Here is a 25,943-nt window from a genome sequence, read left to right on the forward strand (position 1 = left end):
AGGGCAGACTGGAATCTACCCAACAGCCTCAAGAATGGGAGAACCAAAGAACAAAATAACATCTAGCAGCACGGAGCCGTCAAGAATGTGCCATCTGCTGATAGATTCAGCAACAGCATGATGAAGCAATTCTCAGAGACTGGCATAGGAATAAATTCCTATAAAAATGGACTCTAGAAAGTGAGAACTTTGGGGTCTGATTCTGCAAACCAACTTCCAGGAGCGTCAGATGAGCATCTGACAAGGCCCTGCTCCCTCCTCGTGTCCAGGCCACCTGGCCAGTCGCTTGGCATGAGCAACTCTAAGGCTGGTAACTATGATAACAACCTTGCAGAACCTGAGTGTGTGTGTGTATGAATGAATGTGTGAATAAATATGAAATTGAATGGAATGTTATAGCTATAACTAACTGCTTACTGAGAGAACAGGAGTACTTATGGCACCTTAGAGACTAACCAATTTATTTGAGCATAAGCTTTCGTGAGCTACAGCATCCGATGAAGTGAGCTGTAGCTCACGAAAGCTTATGCTCAAATAAATTGGTTAGTCTCTAAGGTGCCACAAGTACTCCTTTTCTCTTTGCGAATACAGACTAACACGGCTGCTACTCTGAAACCTAATTGCTTACTATGATTCTTTCTATATTCACAATAAATGTGGCATTTTGCCTTTTCCCCTTTAATAAGATCCTGCTAGTTTTTATTTTATTGGTATAACACTCCCTCCCTTCTTGTTGAGCCACCAAAGTGCATCATGGGAGCCGTAGTATGGCTGGAAACCCAGACCCTAGAGAATGGGGGCATGAGGCCTCCAAACTACGACTCACATGAGACAGTGTGATCGCATTTCTGAATCAGCATTTTTTGGTTTACCAAGGAAAGTGTAATGCATCCGATGCAGTGAGCTGTAGCTCACGAAAGCTCATGCTCAAATAAATTGGTTAGTCCCTAAGGTGCCACAAGTCCTCCTGTTCTTTCTGTGAAAACAGACACTTTCTGTAAAAAAAATCTCATTTAACCAAAAACCCAATTTTCTGTAGACAAACAGTTTTGACAGAAAAATGTTGACCAGCCCATACTTCTAGTATTGTTTGTGTGAGTAAAGGGGGTTTAAACTCTGGTGGCCTGCCTGAGTTGGAGGTGAAACACCAAGGAGGAGATAGGAGCGTATAAACTTCCCGGCACTTGAACATGAGATGTGTCAAACCTGCTTCTCTCTCTCAGCCTCAGCTAGGATTGCCAACTTTGGCTGGATGAATTCCTGGAGGGTTCATCACATGACATTATCTTTAATTATAAAGATTAATTTTTAATTCCTGAAGACTCCAGGACAATCCTGGGGGATTGGCAACCCTAGGCATCCAGGAGAGCCTGATCCTGCAGTTAGTGGGAGTTCTGGAGACACACAGATACGCAAGGAGCAGACTTTACAGCTTTTTATTACAAGGGCTAAATCTTTAGGGATCAGCCAAATCCCATTAGGGGTTGGGGGCGCTCATCACCTCACAGGAATGGTCCCAAGTTAGCTTTCTTAACTAATGTGAGTTTAAAAAGGGCTATGGATGAAGCACGACTGAAATCTACTCCGAGGAAAGAAGGAAGGAAGGAAGGAAGGAAGGATGTCATGTGGGCTCAGTGAAAATATTCCTTATATCTTCACAAGTTAGCCATGAACTATATGACATTCCAAGTGGCCCCATAAACATCCTATTTATAACATTCCGTTTTTAGAAGTGTTTTCATCCTGCCTCCCTCACCTCTCCTGTCTGACTGTGGCACAGGACATCACATCATCTAACTACTAGCTGGGTTCTAGTTTCCAAGAGTCCAGACTTCAAAATATGGCAGCAGGTCAGCAGCCACGTAGACTATTATGGTTGCCACTGAACAGCAGCCACTCAGAACTCCATGGCAGTGACAGGGATCAAACCCAGCTTTTCCTGATCCAACAGCACACGACCAGATCACTTCACTAAAAGGAAACTCACTAGCAGTACAGAGGCTATGACCCACACCTGAGCAGTTCTGTTTCTGTTCAGTAGAGGGCAGTGGTTTACATGCCAATACTAGCTTCTTGTATTTACAATAGTGTTGCAGGTCCTCAAAACACTGTACAGAAATGTTTATTTTTAGGAATAAGTTCACTGCTCATGCTAGGTCATAGTCACAACTAACAATAGATTAATCATGTTTTGTTAGAGTCATCGTGCGTGAAACAGGTTTGGTTTTTTTAATAAGTTAAACAGATACATATGCAATAGAAGTCACATCATGAAGTCTCTTTTTATATACCAAAGAACAGAATGAGATTGCAGCTGCAGTTGCAAACAACCTTCCTCTACATTCAGGTCCATCTTCAAATCCCACTGCTGCTGCAGGGTCTTCCCAACCCTTTCAATCTCTCTTCCCAGGAAAGTTTTTGCATGCTCCTAATCATTCTTGTCGCCCTTCTCCAAAAAACTGTGTCAAGGGTCCACCCCCACATACCACACTGATGGCAAGGAGCTTTTCTTCCAACAACATGGTCTGTAAGTACAGCTGTGCATACTGTCTTTGCTACACAAATAAGCCCCAGACCATTGGAATCAATGTAAGCCCTTCCATTGACTTCGATAGGCTTTAGATCAGGCCCTGAATACCACTACACCGCACACATTTGAGCTGTAAGCAGGTTGTCTTTCTCAGCAAGGCAATGCCAGTTGGTTTCAAAGTCTACAATGCAGCCACATATACCTGTTTTCAAAGTCAGCCCTTGTATTTCACTGTTTGTGTTTGTTCCCCGCCCCCCTGCTCAGAAGGGTTCTACAAACCTCAACCCTGCCACAGTCTGAGTGCACCCAACGTCTGTGCTGATAGCTATGGATACTATAATGCTGCACTGGAGGTAGTGATTAATTTCAGCTTCCAGCTTCACTTCTCTATATCCTGACATCATGGCTCTGATCCCTGACCTGTTAAAAAATGGACAGGTCTGTTCAATGTGGTCGCACTGGAATCTCAGATCTGACATTATGTGCAGTGAACAGTATGTGAGGAACATGGAGGAAAAAAAAAAAGACACCCAGCCCTCAAAACATTGATTCTTCTTAAATCAAAACAAAGGATATATTCCTATAGGCTTCCTGTATGGATAGAGTTATTTATGGACCATACTAGACAGCTGAAAAATGCCAGAGAGCTGCAAGCGATATTGACAGAATGAAGGCACTTAATCTATTTTCCATTGGCAGTGAGCATGTATGCCCCACGATGTGCTAGATATCGTTCCTAAACATGGAGTGTGCAACCAGTGGGGGAGGTTTATGTATCCACAGACACATGGGAGAGCTGATGGAGTCATGTGGTAGAAAGGGCTGATCAGCATGAATTTGGGAGGCACCCGTTATCCAGGAATGGTGACGTCACAACTGGGAACAGTCCACAACTGTAGGGAATCTTACCTTCCCAATTGGGCATATCTCCCGTTGAGTGGGAACTATGAAGTTTTCAGCAATTTGGAAAAAACAGGTGGCTCAATAAGAACTTAGGACAAAATTTTCAAAAGTGACTAATGATGATGATGATGATGATGAATCATGTTTATTACCGTTGGGCCTAAAGATCAACCAAGAACAGGGCTCGGTCGTCTGGGCACTGAAAAGCACAGAGATGTAGGCAGTCCCTGCCCTAACAATCCGACAGTCTAAATAATGGCTGACTTGATTTTTCAGGGAGCCAAGTGGAGGCACCTTAAAGGGGCCTCATTTTCAGAGAGTGTCTTTTTCCAAAGAATCACTAGACACTTCTGAAAGGTTTGGCCTGTAGCCTTAATTTAGGCAGCCATTGTTTAAATATTGGCTCTGCATTACTGGACTTTAAAGCCATGGCAATTTTATTTGTAGGAAACTGATCACTGGCCCAAATCTTCCCATCCTGGGCCTTAGATGGGAGTAATTCTGGGTGAGAAATTCCACATTATGGACAGAGAAATTCATTTCTAGGCACTAGTGTAATAAAAGCAAAGAACCACCAGACTGATACAAAGATTCCCTGATGCTCCCAGGTTCTCCAGTGAAATCACACACCAGCTGAATACCCTGAAGAAGGGAGATAATAAAATATAAAAAAGGGCAGCTCCAGAAACAAAATCCCCCCTGGATTGCTACCCACGGAGAAACAGGCATCCTTGTCCATCCTAGACAGCAAGATGTGCATTTACACAGTACCTGCTTAAAGGGCATGTCTTTTCCACTCAGCCTCTGAAAATGCAGCTGAAAGGTAACATATCTGCTTGCTTTGGAAAGAGTCTTTGACAAGAGAAAGATTGTAAGATCTCTGGGGCAGGCCCTCTCTTAATTTGGTGCTGCCCCTGTACAAATTAATACTATGATCTATGGCCTGTGCCATGCAGGAGTCAGACTGGATGATCTAATGGTCCTTCTTGGCCTTAAATTATTATCATTCATCAGTTTTAAAGAGCTATTCCTCCCGCTATACCTACCCACTTAATAAGAGGAAGGTAAGAAAGGGACCATTACACCAATGACCACTTCGATCTGGCTTTCCATGCTTCTGCCCAGTGGCAAACTGCCTACTTTTTACAGCTATAACGACAGTTGGGATCTAATTTCATTTTGTAGCAAGATGATCAGAGTTTTTTATTATGCTCTCCAGACAAAGTCCTGCTCAGATTTAATAAAATAAATGAGAGAGAGCAACCGTGCATGTCCCTTTCATGCAAATAAGGGGATCTGGAACATTTTACATCAACCTTTTCAGGGCTCTGACTCAAAAAGCTTTTGCATAAATGCATCCAGCCCCAACGCAATATTAACATAATGGGGCATGATGGCGTTTTGGAAAGAAGCTGATTCCCAGTGCTAACAAGTCATCAGCTGGGACGGGAGGCTGTAAAAGCCAATCCTCAAAAATGCTCTCAGCCTGTTTTAATTCGGCTACCTTGTAAGCATTGCTTGGCGTCTGGAAAAAGTTGTTGTAACGGTTATTGATTTATTTAGACACTGATATGCAGTGGAAGAAGAATGGGGGGTTTATTTCATAAATCTATTTTTATTAAGTTAATAAGAGGCATGGGGAAGTGTGGTCTAGCTTATAGAGCACAGGACTGCTAGTCAGGAGATCTGGGCATCATTTCCAGTTCCGTCATGGACCTATGATGTGACCTTGAGCATGAAGGTCACTGCCTCTGTCTGTGTGTCTATTTCCCCTCATAGCCCCTGCCTTGTCTATTCAGGTGAGCACTTTGGGGCGGGGACTGTCTCTTACTATCTATTTGTACAGCATCTAGCACAATGGGGCCCTGATCTCTGCTAGGGCCTCTCAGTGCTACAGTAAGGTTACAGTAGCGTCCATGATGTGGAGGGCATGAACATTCATCGATGGTCCCTCCTCTGAGATGCTTATAAACTGAAGACAGACAGAGCTTATGGGAAGTGGAACATAAGGGGCAGTTTATATACAAGCCAGTTACATGCATACGCTGTATGTACTATGTAGGAGTGGGTCTTTGAGAGGGCCTGAAATATGAATAGATAGAGCCTTGCAGATGAGCCCAGGGAGGTGGCAACATGCATCCTGGTGGTGGTGGTGGTGGGAATATGTAGAAGACGACACAGATGTGGTCCAGTGGTTGGGGACCGGCATAAGACTTGGGGGGACCTGGGCTATTCCCTGTTTTGCCACAGACTCCCTATGTGATCTTTGGTAGGTCATTTAGTCTCTCTGCACCTCAGCCCCCCGGCTATAAAGAGGGGATAATAGCACTGCCCTGTGTCACAGGGGTATTGGGAGGATAAATCCATTGAAGCTTATGAGGCTGCTCAGACCCCATGGTAATGAGACCACGAACATACACAACTGAGTGGTAACCGTGCAAAAAGCTGACAGACAGATGGACACAAAGCTGTGGGCATGAAAGCAAGAAAAGATTACAGGTTGATGGGACTTCATTTATAAACACTACTGAGATCAGCAAAGGCTGCAGAATGGGCTCTTAGTTTGCAGCTTCACATGAGGAAATAATAACAGACTGTATTTATAGGACGCCTCTCCCGCAAGTGATATTCAAGGTGTGTCACACGACACAGCAATTAAAATCCCATAACATTACAAAGCCAAAGCCCAGTGCTGTGTAATATTCATTAGTATGTTTCTTATGCTTGTTTTAACCCCTTCTCAGCTGACCTCTTGGGGAAAGTGGGTATATGCCATGGCGGGGGCAGGAGGGATGTGGGAGGAGTGTGTGGGTATCGTAGCAAGTGCAGTTAGGAGGAGGAGTGTCAGGGTAATTGTAGAAGTGTTTTCTAGTACACAAAGCAGGGACCTAGGAGTTAGATTCTTAGATTCCAAGGCCAGAAGAGACCATTGTGATCATCTAGCCTGCCCTCCTGTGTAACAGAGGCCGGAGAACTTCCCCAAAATAAGTCCTAGAGCAGATCTTTTAAGAAAGACATCCAGTATTGATTTAAAATTTGTCAGTGACGGAGAATCTATCACAACCATTGTTCCAATGGTTAATTACTCGCACTTGTAAACATTTTTGCCTTATTTCCAGTCTAAATTTGTTTAGCTTCAACTTCCAGCCACTGGCTTGTGTTACACCTTTCTCTGCTCATACTGAAGAGCCCACAAATAAATATTTGTTCCCCATATAGGTACTTAGAAACTGTAATCAAGTCACCCTTTAACCTTGTCTTTGTTAAACTAAATGGATTGAGCTCTTTGATTTGATCACTATAAGGAACTTTCTTTCTCTGAACTCTTTCTAATTTTTCCATCATCTTTCTAAGAACCACAGCTGAAAAAGCTGCTATTTGCACAGTTCTCTGGCAATTCCAACAAATAAAAAAAAAAATCATTTCTGGTCAAACGAAATGTTTCATTTTAACACCATCAAAACATTTCCAATTCTGACCATTTTAAAAAGAGAATTTTGAAACAAAATTTGTATCAAACTAAAAAAAAAAAAATCAAAATGAAACATTTTGAAAATGTCAGAATGCAACATTTCAATTTATCTTCCCACCCCCCACCCCCAACTGAAACAATTTTGTGAAACCGACATGAATTTGCGAAACATTTCGGTGTCAACAAATCTGAATTTTTTGCTCAAAAATTTTTTTGGTCCAAAAAAAAGTGTCACCTGGCTTAAGTTAGGACTCAATATCACCACGGCTGCAGTGTGTGTCCTTGAGAAAAATCACACACCTCTCTGTAAAATGGGCAGAATGGTGCTTACCCACCTTTATAAAATGCTTTGAGCTCTCTGGATGCAATGACTAAGTAGTATTGGTTACTTTTATTAAAGGGTAATTTAAATGACCAGCAGGACTTCAGAAAGGAAGGATGATCTTGTGTGTTAAGACACTGCTGGCACCCAGGAGATCCAAGTTCAATTCCCTGCTCTGCCACAGACAACCCTGTGTGATCTTGGCCAAGTCAGTTGATCTCACGGGTAGTAACACTTCCTTTGTCTTTTATCTCTTTTGTCCATTAGACTGTAAGCTCTCCAAGGCAGGGACTGTATGTCACTGTGTGTTTCTAGAGCACCTTGCACTATGGACCCCCAATCCTGACAGCTCCTCCACGCCCCAATGCCGGTAATACAAATAAATAATTTGTAATATTTGCTCCATCTAAGTCACTAATATCTGCTTTGGTCCAGTAAACAGCATTACATCACACACTGCATGTGCCATTTGTTTGTGAAAGGCCATTTAATATCACTTCTGGTCTCTTCCAAAGAAAAATTAATCCAGCTTCCTGTTATACTTTCCTTAAGTGCTGTTTGTCTTTCTTAAGTTCAACTTATATTTTGCCATCATCAATCTTTTATGTCCACAGTGGACTTTGCCAGGGACATGGGCCAGTCCTGATGTCATGATGCAGGCTTGACAGAGAGAGAAAAATTCTTTAAAGCAACGTTATGAAAGCCAAAGCATGAGGCAATTACATATCGTGCAGGAAATGCAGCCAATATAACACCTGGTCTCCAAGGATGGGGAGTTATAGATGTAAATTCCAGTGCAACAAAATAAGACTTTATAACCCTAGGTCCTCCCCAGTCAAATATTATGGCTGGCTATAAAAAAGGCCTCGGTATTTTTATGACCACCAAGTAGAAGAAGAAGGGAGCAGAACAGCCAGCTGTAGTGCCTCACACTATCTGGCCGGCTTGGGAATCACATCTTCATACAGCATTGCATCATCGGTGTGGTAGGGCACAGACACGATAAGAAACACTTCTCTGCTGGTGGAGGAGTTGTGTTTGCTGACCTGATAGGGCTTTTCCAGCTGCAGCACAGGATTATAAAGGTATGTTTCTCCTTCCTCTGGAACATCAAGTGCTGGCAGCTGCTGGAAGCCCATGATGGATCAGAGTTCTGATCCCAACCATATGTCCATAAGGGGCAATTTGGATATAGCAGTGCAAATTCACAGCTGACAGAGGAGACTCTCAGGCAACGCCAGCGGTGTTGGAATCTCTTCCACCAGCGAGGAATTTGGCCAACAATGTCTGTGGTGCCCTACATGGGGCCTGAAGACTTCATACATGTGCTTAAATGGCCACCAGTCAGGTCACATGTTGGCAAGAATACACCAAGGTCTCTCTCAGGTGCCTTTGTATTCCCCTCCATGCAGACTACAACCTCTAACGCTCTCTAATTTCATGAGCAGCTATTAAGACTCCAGGCCAGGAAATGATCTATATTTTGCTAGATGCCCATTTCTTAGCGTTGAGCTGCATAGTTAGGGGCAGGGGAGGTTTTTCCCCAAGTGCATAGCTCTATGCAAGCGGGTCCCTTCCCCAGCCCTACTCTGAAACATAGTCCAAAACTGCAGAGTCACAGCTCACCGCCTTCTTTAACATCAAGTTCAGCTCAAGTGTTCTTCCCAGGCATGGCTGCTCCCCAGTTTCTTACCTCAGTGCTGTTCAGCCTACACCCTAGATCTTCTCTTCAAGGAGCCACTCCCACCTCTCTTATATCCCGGTGAAAACAGATGAGCCACCTGCCTCAATGAGTCAACACTTAACCCTTTCCTAGCAGGATCAATCTCTGGTAACAGGTTGCAGTGACTCAGGAAAACCCTGCCAGCCTGTTACACTCCCATTTATCTCATGTGCTTGCATCAGGAGGGAAGAACAGGTCCTTTTCTTACTGGAGATCTGGTGCGATTCTGTGCCCCTGGTGCAGAAGTGACTTGTGATACGCATTTTACATACTGAAGGTCTGATTCGTCTCCCATTTACACCAGTGCAAGTCCAGTGAAATGAACTGAGCTACACTGATGCAAGACCAGTGACAGGAGAGCCTCATGCCCCGTACTTTTGTTTAAAACATAGACAGCTTAGCTAACCAGCACAGATATTAACACTGCAGTATGAAGATAAACAGGGTGGAGTGCAATGGTTTGATTAGAGGATAAGAGATAGTTTACTCCCAGAATTACACAGCAACACAGTAACTTTAGGAGTGCATACTGTATCTTCACTCCCTCTGACCTGAAATGGTTAGGATTCTTACCATTAGGATATCAACCCCAGCTGAGATCAGGTCCCCATTGTGCTAAACACTATATAAATACACAGTAAGGTACAGTCCCTCCCAAAAAAGCTAATAGCCTACATAGGCAAGACAAAGGATGGGAGACAGGAACCGTAACTTCTGATCCTGATTTTTATATTCATACAGCACCTTTTGTGCAAAGGGCTCTCAAAGCACTTTACAAAGAAACAACACACAAAGGATCAAATCCCCCGCTACTGAAATGCAGCTGCCTCTCAAGCGAGACAGCAGCTTCTGGACAATGCACAGCATCAACGCTCCATGCTGTCGGGCAGGATGTGAAGATGCATATCACCATTACCCCAAGGAATCTGGAGGGAGGTTGTGAAAGTGTACAAGGTGAACTTTGGATAGGTCCCCGGGTTTGGCACCTGCCCCCTTACCAAGAGGGCCACAGACTCTAGAAAGATCAGGATCTTTGTTCGGCACCACTTTCCACAAGACAGCACTGGGCCTCCTAACTGCACTTCAGCAACACACGGCTACCCAGACACCCATGGAAGGGACGCACCTCTAGGGGGTTTCTAATCATGTTGGACTATAAAAATAAACCAACATTACGGTGCAGTTTCTTGTGTTAATACAGTCATATCCTGAATGAGCCAAATCCCAGCTAATGGCAACTCATGGTCAGAGAGGTCCTCCTGGGATTTGACTTCAGAGCGCAAATCATGGCAGTAATAGAGGGAATGATGCAGCTAATTCAATAGGGGGCGCTCTTCCCTCTCACTCAGTACAGAATCCAATGCAGTGGGAGGACCTCTGTTGCGGGGCCTATTGTCTTCCTGAGGAGATGGAAAACTGAGGTCCTGACTGCTTGTTTTCATTACAGAGCCCACAGCACATTGCACAAAGAGTACAGGTGTTAGCCTCAGATTCCTGACCACACTGACGCTCTCCTATACAAACGATACTTAGTGCTGATCCAGCGCCTTCCGTGTGAGGATCTTGAGTATGCATGATTGGGCTACCCCTTTCAGAGCCTTGTCAGGTAGGTATGGTAAACATTATCACCACCATTTCACCGGGTTGGAAAACTGAGGTATTAAATAAAAGCTAAGGCCAATGTTTTCCAAGCCAGTCATTGACTTTTGGGCACTTGTCTGGAAACAGAGAGGCTCAGACCCACAAAGTAATGGAAGCACCTAATGCCCATGAATTTCAATGAGAGTTAGGCTCCTAAATACCTTTGAGGGTCTGGGCCTGAAGGCCTGGATTTCAGTGGGAGCTGTGGGTGCTCAGGACTTCTGAAAATCAGGCCCAAACGTTTCAAGATGGGCACCCAAGAGTGGCAAAACAGTGGCAACTTTTGGCAACTGTGGCCAAAGTGACTCTCTGCATGACACTGGGCAAGCCAATGCGAGAGACAGGACTAGAATCCACGTCTAACTTCCAGTCCCAGGTACATGGTATCCCCTTGAGTGATATTTGTTTACAGCTTCCTTCGTCACATCCTACCTTGAAAACATTGAGTAGCATTGCTGTGAACTATTAAAAGTTTAGGCATTTCACCCCAGAGATGGCTGTATTTCCAAGGGAGGGTAAGGTGTTTTCTAAAACATATGGGGTTTGCAAAGTGCTGTGGGATCTAGCTGGATGAAAGGTGCCCTTATATACACAAATCTTTATGGTTAGCCTCCAGCATTTCACACCCTCGTGCACACCATTTAAAAGATTTACTCGGCTCTTGCTGGAATTCCAGAGCACAAGGGCTAAGTGAGTGCTCTTTCATTGGACAGTTAATGACATTTGATGAGTTAAAGGTACTGGTGACTCAGCGTTGGCAATTTATTTTTGTAGGAGGACGGTGCTTTGCTCCATTAACCTAAAGGCAGCCTCTATTGCTCAGTACACAAAATAAATCTGTCCAGCTGCTCAAAAGCCTAAATAAATGCATTGTGTTTTAAGAGTTTAGTCTTTTTAATAAGTCTAATGTAAAAAAATCCAATTGTTTAAATATATTAAGACCAAAGTAACAAGCCTAGTGGTTAGAGAATGGGACTGGGAATCGGGGGCACTGGATTTGTTTAGTAGCTTTGGGCAAATCACACGGTCTGTGGTTGATCCTGACATACTGCAGTGACAGGCATGGTACAGGAACCCAAATAGATCTAATCTCAGCCCCAGCATAAGTAGATGCAGCACCTATGAAATCTATGGAGCTGCACCCATTCACTGCTTGGCTAATTTTGAGTCATTTCCTCAGTTCCCCCTTCTGTAAAATGGGACTAATACTGTCTGCCTATTTTCACATCTTTGCTATGACGCTTAAGCAATTAAAGGGGCTGCAGCCCAAGGTAAGCCCCAGTGGCACCCATGGCCCTTTATGTATGCTAGGTGAAAGCAATGAGAAGCTAGGAATAGTTTTGCTGATGGCAGCCCAAGGCAGACTAGAGTCCACTTTGCTCTCCCAAAGCTGTGCTGGCTCTGAAGTGCTAAAAGCCAGCGGACACTTATTTTTGTCACTAGAGTCAGCAGATCTTACTCTGAATTCACCCAGGGAGTGGGTCTGCCGAGTCAGAAGATAGCAGCTTCACACACCCACTTTTCAGAGCCATGCAATGACACACCGTTACACGTTACACGAGTGCCGTCCCGAGACATCTTCAGACAGAGAGCAAAAAGCAATGGGATTTATTTTAAAAAGTCCAGAATGCGGCATAGCTGCTGTTCAGATTCTTTACAATTTACAGGAACTGTTTGATCTCAACGACTAATGATAGCACTTCGATAGCCCTTTATGTCTTCAAAGCCTTTGGCGAATGTTAAATAATTAACGCTAATGACAAGGGGGGGAGCTTAGGAAATAGAACCAGTTCTACCAAGATATAATATCGCTGCACTTCAGGGCAAAGGTGTTCAGAGCCGTTCTTAAAAAGAAAGATAAGGGAGAGTTTAAAGGATGCCGCTCTTTGTGCAGACACTGGAGTGAATGGTAATGAAGAGATAGGGTATGTCTACACTGCAAAAAAGGTGTGTTCTTAACTCGGGTTAAAATAGTAATGAAGACATGGCAACTCTGCTTTTAACTAGGTTTAGCAGCTTGAGTTGAACCCCAGGGTGCCCTACTGGCTTTAACTGGAGCTGTTAATCCAAGCTGCCTTGTCTTCACTGCTATTTTAACCTAAGTTAGCTAGCATGTGTTAGAAGAAAATTAAAGTGGACTCAGTCATTCACTGTGAAGTATCTAAACTAACCTTTACTCCTTTGGCTGGTGTGTTCCTTTCCTATGGCTGCTTCCTCAACAAGGGATAAATCCCAGCCTCCCTTAGAAGACAGGATGGAAACGTAACCCCCTCATCCTTCAGTCCTCCTTGTTTCCAGTGGAGGACTGGAGATGGGCAAGTCTCTGGTAATGCTTGAAAGCCACCGGGTTGGAAGGATCATTGCTTGGAAGCACACACTTGCAGAGGATATAGTCATTCTGGCAGGTGTAAAGACACTAAGGTGCCTAAATGCCTTTGAGAATCTGGTCCTGAGCTCGGATAGTTTCCTTGTGCAAGGCACAGAAACACCAAGCACCTTCACTGGGGGCGGGCCCTGTTTTGAGTCTCTTTAACCAGTCAGGACATCCTGGTGGACAACATAATAATCTGCAGCACTTGGTGTGGGCCAAGTTCTCCGCTGGCGTAATTCCACTGACTTCCATGGAGTAACACCAGCAGGGAATTTGGCTCTGTCCCAGGATCCCAGCTGAGGGTCTGTAGCTATGGAGCTGTGCTCTGCAGTGTGTGTAGGGGGTAGGGGCTCCCCTGGCCTGCAGAAGATATGGGAAGAGCCAAGGATCTACATCTGTAGTGCTTTTTATATGGCCATTGGTCCCCCTGCCCCCAAGGAGGTCGGTTCCCAGATGCTCTAAATCCTCCTTTGTCCTGGACTCCCCAGAGACACAGCCCCAGCTGGGGAAGGGGGAGCGGTAGCCCCCAAATGGACACTCCAGCTCACTCTGATCTCAGAGCCTCATTCACATCCCCACCCCTGCTGCCTGCATCCCTCCAAGAAAAGACGGGCGCGATCCTCGGCGGGCATGAAGCCAGAGCAGGGCTCCGTTGACTTGAATGGCGCTTCCCCGACTGACAGCAGCTGAGCAGCCGCTGCCCTGGGCCTGGAGCTCTGGGCTTGGGCTTTGTCTCAGCGGGGCTCCTGGCTCGGTCCACGTGGCTTCCTGCAGCCCCGGGGCCCCGCTTGCAGGCTGCGGAACGAACGGGTCACAGACCGCAACAGGCGGGCCCCAGCGTCACCCTCCTGGCCCCGGCCCCGGCCCCCGCCCCGCCGCCCGCAGATCCCTGCAAATGTGTCCCAGGACCGGCCTCCACCTGGTCTGTGTCTAGCCGCCGCCGCCCACGCACCGCCCCTGCGGCTCCAGGGTCCCCACCGCCCGCCAGCCCCCGGGCGGCAGCACGCTCCGCAGATCAAGTCCCTGCCGCCTGCATGGGCGTTTGCAGCCAGGAGCCAGCCCCGTACCCGGGGCGGCAGGTGCGGGGACGCGGCGCGGGGCGCTCCGCTCCACCCCTGCGGTAGGCTCCCCGCCTGCCAGGAAGCCAGGAGCCGGGTGCCCGCGGTGGGGGGGCTGCGCGGGTCAGTCCAGCTAAGCAGCACCGACTCCGTCCCGTCCAGCATCGCTCCCCGGGCTGGGCCGTGCTCGGGCGGCCGGACAGCCCAGGGCCGGGGTCCCGCTCGGGGCGGTGGGCTCGGGCGGGGCCCCGCCCTGCTCGGGGCTGAGCATCCCGCTGCCGAGGATGAGCCCCAGGCTGGCCCGGGCTCCCCGCACCCCGCCAGGAGCCTCCCCCGCGGCTGCCCAGCCCGGAGCTCCTAGGGGGTCACCGCGGTGCCCGGAGCCAGCGACGCCCCGGATCCGAGCCCTCCCCCCTGGGTCCGCTCCCGGCTGAGCGCCCTGCCCCGGGGCACCCCCAGCCCGGCACCCCCCCACTCCCGGGCACCGTGGGCTACTCACGTAGCGTCTCAACTTCTTCTCCGGGGGCGACTTGCGCAGCCAGCCGGCGCACACCACTTCCCCGCCGCTCATCCCGGGCTGCCCCGCCGGCTCTCCGCGGCGCCGGCCGCATGCACACGGGCGGCCCCCGCCTCGCAACGCGCCCAGCCGGTCCTCCGCGGAGCAACTCCCCGGGCGCAGCGCCGCCGGGGCCCCCTGGAGCGCCGGGGTGAGTCGGGCGCGGCTCAGCCGGAGCCTGCCCTGGCCCCGGGTGGCAGCAGCCGGCGCCTCCGCCCCAGCCTCGCTCGCTGCACGCCAGGGACTGCTTGTCGTCTTCTCCAGAGATCCTCGGTCGCAGCCTGGGCTGGCTCCGCTGGGCTGCCGCACGCACCCTTTCAAACCCCGCCAGCTGTTCGGAGCTGGGAAGCAGGAAACCGCCTCTTGCTCCCCATACACCACGCCTCCCTCCCGCCCGCCTGTTTGCAAAGATACCAGGCTGGCCGGGGTGCAGCTTCAGCTTCCAAGGCAAGGTCAGCGCGGGGATGCTCAGACGCGGGTGGGGCTGGGTTGCGGCCCCCGCCCTCTCCCCGGCGCGCAGAGCTTTTGACCCGGCTCCCTGCCGTAGAGTGATTCCCGGTCCGACAGTAACAGTGTGCTAGATTCCAACTAACGCAGCAGGTGACTGACTGGATCCTCTGCCTAATGCAGGAGCCTGGCCTGCCATGGACCCCACGACCAGCTGCTTCAGAGGCAGGAGGGGAAGGGGGCATTCCCTTAAATGATCACCCCCAACAGGTCGAGGTTGGTTTGTGCCCAACAGCTGGAGAGAAATGAGGGAGCCATCGCAAACAACCGGGGGACCAAGCAAAGAGTCTGGACTCTGGGAGGCCTGTGACGGCCTCCCTGCAATTAGCGGGGGAGGGGATGGATAACCTGTCACATTATTGATTTTTTAAATAATGCCACAGCGCCCGTTGAAAGGGAATATGACGGCTACTGGTGCCTGCTAGCTGGGTGTCATGTTACCGTGTATTATGTCCTCCCTGAAATTAGCAACGCCCTTCACATCTGGAAATATTGTACCTTCAAGGGCCTGTTCCTGTTCCCATTGAAACTCCCCTTCACCTCAGTGGTAGCCGAATTGGGCCCTAAATCTTCATTTGCTCTCCCCCCCACCCCTTTCTGAATTTTTAAATGGTTATAAAGATGGTTGCATGGACTGAGAAGCTAAAAGATGGAAATGGCTCTGATCCTGATTCTCTGCTGCTGGGGTCTCTTGGTCCTACATACCTGCCAAGTTAGTAACAGAGCAGCAGTGTGATCTAGTGGGTAGAGCAGAGCAGCCCTGTGCTCTAAACCTAGCTCTGCCTTAGACCTGCTTAGGCAAATTATGTCACTGCTCAGTGCCTCAGTTTCCCTTTCCATCCTCTAATCTTTATGGATAGGGACTGTCTCTCAACATATGTTTGTACAGCACCTTGCACAAAAGGGCCCTGAGCTCAGTTGGGGACTGTAATACAAATAAATACTAATAATACTTGGCACTTATACAGCACCTTTCATATAGGAATCTTCAATCGCTGTAGAGTCAGTGATTAAACCTTGCAATGCCTGCCTGAGGGAGGTATGACACCCATTTCCCAGCTAAGTGAATTGCTATATTAACAAAGGCTACAGTGTTTTGCATCTATTAATCCTTAAGGAGAACACCTACAAGGCAATCTATGCTATTTATTAGCAATCTAGAAAAACAGATGTTTTCAGGCTCTCAATTTTTCTTCTTCTGTGAAATGTAAGCATCTAAAAATGGGGTCTTCTCCCCACTCAGCATCCATGTTACAGTCCTGATCCAAAGCACATTGAAGCCAATGGGAATCCTTCCACAGACCCCAATGGGCTTTGAATCAGACCCAAGGTGTATAATGGCGCCTTGGCCATGAAAACATGTAGTGCCAGATTCTCAACTGGAGTGAATTGGCATAGTCTATTGACTACATTGGATCTACCTTGATCTACAGTAGTTCAGCATTTGGCCTGTAATCTCTCGTTGTTTTCAATGGGACTTTGGGTGTTTATTGAGAACAGCTCTGCATTGGCCCAAATTCTCCTCTCAGTTATACAGGTTTAGGTAAATCTGGATTAACTCTAATGAAGTTGATGGAATTGCTCCAGATTTACATTGGCATAAGTGAGATCAGAACCTGGCCCAGTGTCTTTTATTGCTAATATATGGAGCCATTATGGGGTTTGTGCTAATGATTCATGAGTTAAGACCTCATTCATACCCCATATTGACATGGGTGCATTTTAACTGGCCTTAAATCTGATATTACAAAGAATCCTGTCTGGATTTTTATGTTAACAAGCCCCATCAGACATAGTGTTGATATGTACCATTATATACCTACAGAGTGATACCTCAGGCTTAAAGTGGATCAAATAATATTCATAGAATAAATTATTCAACACATTTGGTGACATTTTATGGATAAATTATCCCATTTCTCCCCTATTTTTTATCCACTTTACTGATCTGGTTAAATCATAAAATACATTTGAACTCATTGCAAAATCCATCCAGCTGAGATACCTGATGAATTATTTCCCCATTTCTTGCCCATCTCTACTGAAAAATCTGACAGCACACATCTCAAGAGAGCTGTGATCTGCAAGCCAGGTGGAATATACAGAGCAGAAAGCACTGCTTTTTTCCCCTATTGAACATGTTAGGATCCCTAACATGAAATACAGGCCACATGCAGACGTAAGCACATACACGTCAAAAGCAAAGATGTTCCTTGTGAAGGCTCTTATCACATGCCGGTCTGATCCTGCTGTGACTCAGTATTGCAAGACTGAGAGTGGCACGCAATTTGGCAATACGTATATGATGCAATATGCGTGCACTCAAGCTTTGAGCTGTTTATAGGGCCATGGACCCAAACTCTACCCCCACACACTTGCCAGAGTTAAAGGAGAGTATGTGGCATGTGTTGTAAGACAGCACAGGTATAACGGCCTCACACTGGGTTCCCCACTGCCTTGTGTTGTTACCCTTTACACTTGCAAAGGCTGTTCTGATGTGGAAGCGTGTGCAGCCACACTGCAGCACGTGGAGCTGACTACAGAAGCCCTTGCAGCCAGCCAGGGGACTGAACGAGGGGCTGCATAAAGCTTTAGAGCTTGAGCTGAAGAGCCAGCTGCCTTGGCTGAGAGCTGTAACAGACTCGTAGCCTTTGTGGAGCGGGCACAGACCGCACACGCTGATCAGGGAGGTTATCGAGGTGGTGGAGAATCAGTATCTGCCAGTAAATCCAGTTGAAGAGGAAGCTCACAGGACTAGCAAGGAAGACTAGATGTGAGACGAGCTGATGAGCTTGACTCAGTGGATTGCAGAGTAACAGGAAGGCTGCTCTGGACAGCAGGCGCTTCCAAGGTAAAGGCTCTCGGTGCTACGTGCCAGGCCCAATGAGCTGAGACAACGGTGAAATGGGATGACACCCTCTAGCACAGACTTTCTCATTTAGTATCATCACTCTGATCTTATTCCCTGGCATTTAGCTGTATGGGAACTGACGTGCCTGGAAATCCGAACTTCTAGGAACCATAAACTCTTGCACACTTCCAATTTGTACTTCCAAATTATTTAAACAAGGAGCTGCACCATCTACTGGAGGAAAGCTGATGCTTCAGGCAGAATAGCTTCCCTCTAGCTCTCCACTGGGTTATTACTATTTAAGCAATAAGGATAGAGACGCAGGGCATTTCCTGGAGATTAAGGAGCAGGCAGCTGCAGTGCTTTGGGCTCTTAACCCCACTCAGTCGCTAATGCCCTGTGAGGAGATCATTGTGGGATGATGCTGAAGGCAGTGGAGGAACCAGGTGATAAGAATCAGTCAGGCCATACAGTGTTTCCCTCCTCTCCGATTCTGAGCGTGCGAACGGTCTCACAAGCTACTCACATGGTCCTCATCACTGTATTATTTATTTATTTACCTTGCGGTAGCATCAAGACTGTGCTGTGCTTGGCCCTGTCCACACCCAGAACAAAGAGATGGGCCCTGTCCCCGGGGGTTTACAGGCCCCGTGGACCTCATGCTCTCCAGCGAAGGTATCTTCACCAGCTGCAGGAGGTCCACAACAACCTGACTGAGACTGAGGCAGAATGCCATGGGCTCTGCTCCACCCCAGCATGCCCTCATCCACACCTACGATGGTGGTGGGGGGGGAGGAGGATAGGCAGCACAGAGATGCCCATGCTGGCTCTGTGCCAAACAGGGACTCTCTTGTGTCAGGGACAATCCTTGCTTCCCCTTTGTGGTAGCTCTCCAGCTGCACTGCATTGCTGAGATGGTCCAAAGCAATCAAACCCAGGAGCAAGTCCGGGGCCCTGCATGACTTGTCCAAATCCGTGACACAGCCAGGCACCGAGTCCCAAGCCCTAGCTGCATTGATAGCTATTAGTCTCCTTGGTTAATTCATTTCCACATTCTGGAAGGCACCTCAGATACTGCTGGGTGCCATATAAGAACCAGAACAGACTGGAACCACGAGACCATCCTTCCATCTCTAGTGACGTGCAGCAGCTCCAGCACCAATGAGCATTGTCCGCGGAGGAAAATTAATGTTGAGTGCCCATTAGCTAACGGGATGGCTTAAAGCATCCCATGATAGGACATTAAAAAAGGCCAAGGCAGGACATAGCTCACATGCTGCACTGGCTACTGCATACAGAGAGGGCAGCCTTATGATCAAGGCCCAGGTCACCAACTCTGCCACAGGCTTCCTGATGCGGGCTGGCACTGGTAACTGGAAGCCATCACTGGCTGATGGTCTCAGACTCAGCCCACTTCCTGTGTCTCTGGGATGGAACTGGAGGTGTCCCCTCCAGGACAGACATTGGTGGGGCAGTATGTGAAGGATGCTATGCTCTTCTCGTTCTGTGGATAAAGCTGGCCCAGGCTGCCCAATCACTCTATTTGAATTGCTCCTCCTATTTGTAAATCAAGATTTAGCAGGTCCAGTCTAGGGCCCAGTCCTGCACCCATCACTGTATTGGATAGGGTGCCTTTTTGGTCACTTATTTCAGATAATTTTCCCTCGAGAGGAACCAACCGCTTGAGTGCAAATGCTCTCAAACTTTGGCTCAGCATCAGAACTTTGAGCCTGTGCCCCCTCTCTGTGACGGGCGGAACCAAAATTCCAGACCCAGACACTCCCAACTGGATGCAGATCCAGGTTAGCAGCTACGATTCAATCCCATTTTCACTTGTCTTGTTTCCACCAGGAAAAATGTGGAAGCGACACCTGCATAATGTTCTCTCAGCATCAGTGTAGAAGGCAGAAGCGGAGTGGAGTTGCAGTGGGGGAGGTCAAGTTGCAGTGGGGGAGGTTTAGATTGGATATTAGGAAAAACTTTTTCACTAAGAGGGTGGTGAAACACTGGAATGCGTTACCTAGGGAGGTGGTAGAATCTCCTTCCTTAGAGGTTTTTAAGGTCAGGCTTGACAAAGCCCTGGCTGGGATGATTTAACTGGGAATTGGTCCTGCTTCGAGCAGGGGGTTGGACTAGATGACCTTCTGGGGTCCCTTCCAACCCTGATATTCTATGGATAAAAGCGTTAGCCCGGGACACTCAGGCAACAGTAGGTGTTTGTCTCAGCTCTAACAGTGACCTTAAGGATGAAGGTCCCTTCATTTCTCTTTAAACTGTACACTCTTCTGAGCCAGGACAACGTGCATTTACAGCACCTAGCACAATGGGGGCCAGATCTCAGTTTGGCCTCTAAAGTGTTAGTATAATACAAATAATAAAGTAGGATAGGAAAATCCATGCAAGTCTCTCCTGCCTTCTTAACTGATCCCGGTATATTTCTCACATCCCTAAGCATTATTTCAGAAGCAGATGGTGCTCTGTGGCAGAGCAAATAAGCATTTACCCTACTGACACCCAGCAAGGCCTCCCTGCACGTGATCATGAGAAGTGGCTTCACCCCAAGCTAAGAGCTGTTGTCTGGCTTTTCAGCATAATTGGATCTAATCAAGTTTAATTTTGTTGGTGCTGTAACTCCGAAGACTTTTGTAACTGGATTACTGTCAGCTCAACGATCATGTGCCATTACATCTACTGGTCAAAACAGAAGCCAGAATAAAAACAGATGCTTCTTAGTTTTTTTTTTTTTAATGCCACCCCTTCAGGATATGAGGTTGCACGGTGCATTGCACATAATGAACTAAAAATTCTATTAGGAAAGGAAGTCGTTGCTGTTCAGGCCTCTCCTAGAGAGTGCAAATAATTTAGAAAATGCTTCTCTACATTTGTTTTCAATAATAAACCATACATAGGCCTTACCTCTGAAGATCAGGGCAGTTTACAAATATCAATTAAGGCTCACAAGCTCTGAAGCACGTACACATTGTTATCTTTACTATATAATGGGGAAACTGAGGCAGAGAGGCTAAACAGTAGTCCATGTTCACACAGTGAGTCAGCGGTTGATCAGGATTAAGTCTCAGGAGTCCTATCTTCTGTTCTACGGCACATTGTAACACAGGCAGGAGGAGCAAGGAAGACAGAGAGCCACACCAGAGGTAAGGGCTTTATTAATGGTACCTCAGAGTCAGCACTGCCACTACGTGTACTGAAACCAACTATAATAGGCTTAAACGGCCTGATTGTCAGAGCCTTCTCAGCTCCCAGGGACGCAGAAGTACCACTCTAGAGTGAGAAAGCCTGTTCTCATGGCATGGCCAGACAAATCCTTCAGAAGTGACATGAAAGTGCAAAGAGGCAAGGCTTAGCAAGATCCAACAAGTAGAAGCTGAAGCTAGACAAAGTCTAGAAATGTGGCATTGATTTTTAACATTGAGGGAATAATTTACCTAGGGATGAGGTAGATTCTCCACCACCTGCTGTCTTTAACTCAAGACTAGATCTCTTTTTAAATGATAACTTCTGATTGAGCACGAACCTATGGGCTTGATGTAGAAGTGACTGGGAGAAATTTCTGGCATGTGCGGTGCAGGAGGGCAGATTAGATCACCATAATGGTCCTTTTTGACCTTAAAATCTGAGTGTGGGGGCTTCAATTTTTCGGTGCCCAACGCAACACACCTTAAGTGAAACTGAGCGGGTGCTCAGCACTCCCTGACAATCAGGCCCCTGGAAGGTATCTCAGGCTCAGGCCAAGGCTAGAGTAAGGAGCTAGACTTTTGGATGCTTCTCTGTACAATTTCACTCACTTGGACATGCACAGTTTGCACGTGGCCCCATAATTTTGCATAGCAATTTGGAATAATTCATTCCTAAAAAGCAGCCCTTACACATAGCACTTCTCACCCATAGATCTCAACATGATCTTCAGTGTGTGGTTAGTATCATCATGCTCATGCTACAGACTGGCATACAGCGACCCAAAGAGGTGAAATGACTTGCTCAAGGGAATACAGCTGGTCAATTGAGCCAAGGTCTCCCGACTCCCAGCCCTGTGCTCCGGCCTCTAGACAATGGTTGCTATTGCTGCTGAGTGGTAAGTGAGGAAGGCCTGAATATAAATACCTCTTTTCAACCAGATGGACACTTTGAGTCTCCAGTATTCTGCGAAACAAGAGTTTCATCATCCTGAATCTCTGAGGGTTTAGCATACGCCTTCATCCCTCCTTACCATTGCCATGTGTACTGTGGTAGCCCCTAAAAGCTACAGTCAGGGATGAGCGACCCATAGTGCTAGGTGCTGTACAAAGTCACTCACAGCCCTAGAGAGCTTACAATCTAGTCCTGTCATGCAAATCCTTTGAGAGGTTCATTACCAAATGCGCACATGCTGCTGTTTCAACAGCTGAACTCTTATGCACCCATAAGTCATCACAGATAAGAAGAGGGTTTGAAAGCACCGTCGGTCTTGTCTGATGCCACCTCTATCAACAAGGTCCTCCGACGTGACCTGCATTGTGGTTGGTATTTTGAGAGCGGGTAAGCTCCAACCTATATAGAGAACACCGCTCAGGACTGTTGGGGTACGTCTACACTGCATTTAATAAACCGCTGGCAGTGAGTCTTAGAGCCTGGGCTTACACACTCAGGCTCACGCGGCTTGTGCTACAGCCCTAAAACCAGCCGTGTTGACGCTACAGCTTGGGCTCTGAAACCCATCCCCGTCCTTGCACTTCAGAGCCCTAATTCCAGCCCAAGCCCCACTGCCTAGCTGGCTGTTTTAGGGCTGTAGCGTGAGCCCAAGTCCGTAGAGCCTGGCTCTGAGACTCACCGGCATCCGTTTTAAAAGGCAGTGTAGACATATCCTAAGTGGATCCACATGAAGAATAGTTATGGAGCAGCCCCATTGGTAAGGAGAGTCCTTTGTTGGTGACTCTGTTGTGCATGCATGATATTGTTCAAACTGAGCATCAGAGCTACTCCCTTGCTAGACTCTGACCCAAGAACTAGTACATTACCAGTTACTGACGTGCCAAAGCCTCTTCAAAGGAAAAATACTATGGGCCAGCTGGAGTCACCTGGCTTTAAGGATTCACACTGATTTACATCAGCTCAGGATCTGGCCTTATCTGACTTCAACTTAGGAAGTAAGGCCTCTAGATCCTCAAAGGTATTGATGAGCTTAGTGAGAATTAGGCCCAGAACTTAACAGGTATTTATCATAGAATCATAGGACTGGAAGGGACCTCGAGAGGTCTAGTCCAGTCCCCTGAACTCATGACAGGACTAAGTATTGTCTAGACCCTCCCTGACAGGTGTTTATCTAATGGGCTCTCAAAAATCTTCAATGATGGAGATTCCACAACCTCCCTAGGCAATTTATTCCAGTGCTTAACCACTCTGACAATTAGGAATTTTTTCCTAATGTCCAAACTAAACCTCCCTTGCTGCAATTTAAGCCCATTGCTTCTTGTCCTATCCTCAGAGGTTAAGAAAAACAATTTTTCTCCCTCCTCCTGGTAACAACGTTTTACGTACTTGAAAACTGTTATGTTCCCTCTCAGTCTTCTCTTTTCCAGACTAAACAAACCCAATTTTTCAATCTTCCCTCATAGGTCATGTTTTTTAGACCTTTAATCATTTTTGTCGCTCTTCTCTGGAGTCTCTCCAATTTGTCCACATCCTTCCTGAAATGTGGTGCCCAGAACTGGACACAATACTCCAGTTGAGGCCTAATCAGCACGGAGTAGAGCGGAAGAATTACTTCTTGAGTCTTGCTTGCGATACTCCTGCTAATACATCCCAGCATGATATTACACTGTTGACTCATATTTAGCTTGTAGTCCTCTATGACCCCCAGATCCCGTTCTGCAGTACTCCTTCCTAGGCAGTCATTTCCCATTTTGTATCTGTGCAACTCATTGTTCCTTCCTAAGTGGAGTACTTTGAATTTGTCCTTACTGAATTTCATCCTACTTACTTCAGACCATTTCTCCAGTTTGTCCAGACAATTTTGAATTTTAATTCTATCCAAAGCACTTGCAACCCTTCCCAGCTTGGTGTGTGTTCTAAGCTCAGCAATGGGAGCTAGGAACGCCATTTTGCTGTGACTCTGCTTCCCAGCATAGCCTCAGGCAAATCACGTAAGCTGTCCCTGACCTTGTCTGCACTAGCATTTTGCTTCAGATTTCCCAAACTTAATTTCCCCAATACTAATTTCTCCCTACTGTTACTCACACCTTCTTGTCAACTGTCTGTAATGGTCCACTCTCTTACCACTTCAAAAGTTATTTGTCCTCCCTTGGTATCCTGCTGTTAATTGATTTATCTTGTTAGACTGACCTCACACTTGGTAAAGTAACCCCCCACCCTTTCATGTATTTATACCTGCTCCTGTATTTTCACTCCATGCATCTGATGAAGTGGGTTCTAGCCCATGAAAGCTTACATCCAAGTACATTTGTTAGTCTCTAAGGTGCTACAAGGACTCCTCATTAGTCTTCCCACTGTTGCTCTCAGCCCCCCAATGTGGCTAGACCGACTGTAGCACTAGCAGAGAGGCCACCAGTGTTTTAAATCAGCACATCTAGACTTGCTCTGAGCCAGTCTATTGAGAGCTTGCTGCTGGCTGTGTTTTCCCCATATAATAATCTTGGGGTTCATTATACAACAAACCAGTGAATGAGAAAGGAATAAAACTTTTAATACAACAAACTAGAGCTCATCTGGGGTGAACTGCTGCCAAAAGCTACACTTTGTTCTCAACCCCAGCTTCCAAGGCACATCACAAAATTCTATATTCATAATATTGTCCCTTATGAGGGAATGTCTCTAAATTATAATCTTGAACGTATCTCTGCATCTTCCCCCATTAGCTCTTACATAAACAGCTAACAACTATCTAATAACACACACATTCAATTCTCAACCCATCTAGTGCATTACCATAAACTCAAAGCATCAACTACCTAGAGAGGAGAGGTTACCAGCACATCACTCTGGAGTGGGTCTTTACTACTCACTTTCCTCAAATACCCCTTCTCAAGGCAGGTTAGCAAGTCTATGAATCTTTCAGGATGTTTAATCTCCCACTCTGAGTTGTTCTCTCGTTCCGTGACAGTTTCTCCTTTGTGCGTTGATGATAAAGGATCAGTCAGATGGGAAATGCCAGAGTCCACAGCTACTGTCAATGTTTTGGAACTTCCTGGGATTATTCTTAGATCTCTTCGATTACGTCGAAATGCGTCCCCCTGGTCTGTCTGGACTACATAAGACCTTGGATGCAGCTGTTCTTTAAGGGCACCCCTTTGACCCCAAGTATTTTTCATGCAATGCACTATCAACTTTTCACGCAATGCGCCGTCAACCTCTGGAACCCCTTGCCAGAGGGTGTTGTGAAGACCAATACTATAATGGGGTTCAAAAGGGAGCTGGATAGATTCATGGAAGATAGGTCCATCAGTGGCTATTAGCCAGGATGGGCAGGAATGGTGTCCCTAGCCTCTGTTTGCCAGAAGCTGGGACTGGGTGACAGGGCATGGATCACTTGATGATAACCTGTCTGTTCATTCCCTTTGGGGCACCTGCCATTGGCCACTGTCAGAGGACAGGACACTGGGCTTGATGGACCTTTGGTCTGACCCAGTGTGGCCATTCTCATGTTCTTAGAGTGTGCTTGAGGTATCACACCTATCACCGGGGTTATGAGATGGGAGATCATGGGCCCTTTTGTCAAAATATTATTTCTGCCTCCACTTCTGATTTTCTTTCAATTTCCACATGGTTTCATTGTCGTGAGATTTCAGCAAGTTAAGAGTGATTAGTAAATTAGATCTGATCCTTCTTCCCATTAACAGCTGCGCTGGAGAAGAGCCATTCTCCAGGGGTGTACTTCAGTAAACCAATAAAGCTTTATACAAATCACCCCCACTGTTGAAGGCTTTTTCATGATGTTCTTTAGGGTCTGTATAGACCTTTCCATTCGATTGGGGTAATTTGGATTTGATATTTTG

General features: G+C 46.9%; 1 protein-coding gene across 2 annotated transcripts in view; it reads right to left on the bottom strand.

Annotated features, from left to right (window-relative positions):
• GAB2 (GRB2 associated binding protein 2) overlaps window positions 1-14,922 on the bottom strand; it is a 179,983-nt gene extending 165,061 nt beyond the window's left edge. Inside the window, exon 1 of one of the 2 annotated variants that reach the window (XM_073335669.1) lies at window positions 14,520-14,922. In XM_073335669.1, the coding sequence (XP_073191770.1) occupies window positions 14,520-14,591 (72 nt within the window). In that variant the 5' untranslated portion in view covers window positions 14,592-14,922. The remainder of the gene's footprint in view (window positions 1-14,519) is intronic. The other variant, XM_073335690.1, reaches the window with a different exon arrangement.
• Window positions 14,923-25,943: the final 11,021 nt, after the last annotated feature.

The sequence above is a fragment of the Lepidochelys kempii genome, chromosome 1 (assembly GCF_965140265.1).
Source record: "Lepidochelys kempii isolate rLepKem1 chromosome 1, rLepKem1.hap2, whole genome shotgun sequence".
Taxonomy (NCBI): domain Eukaryota; kingdom Metazoa; phylum Chordata; order Testudines; family Cheloniidae; genus Lepidochelys; species Lepidochelys kempii.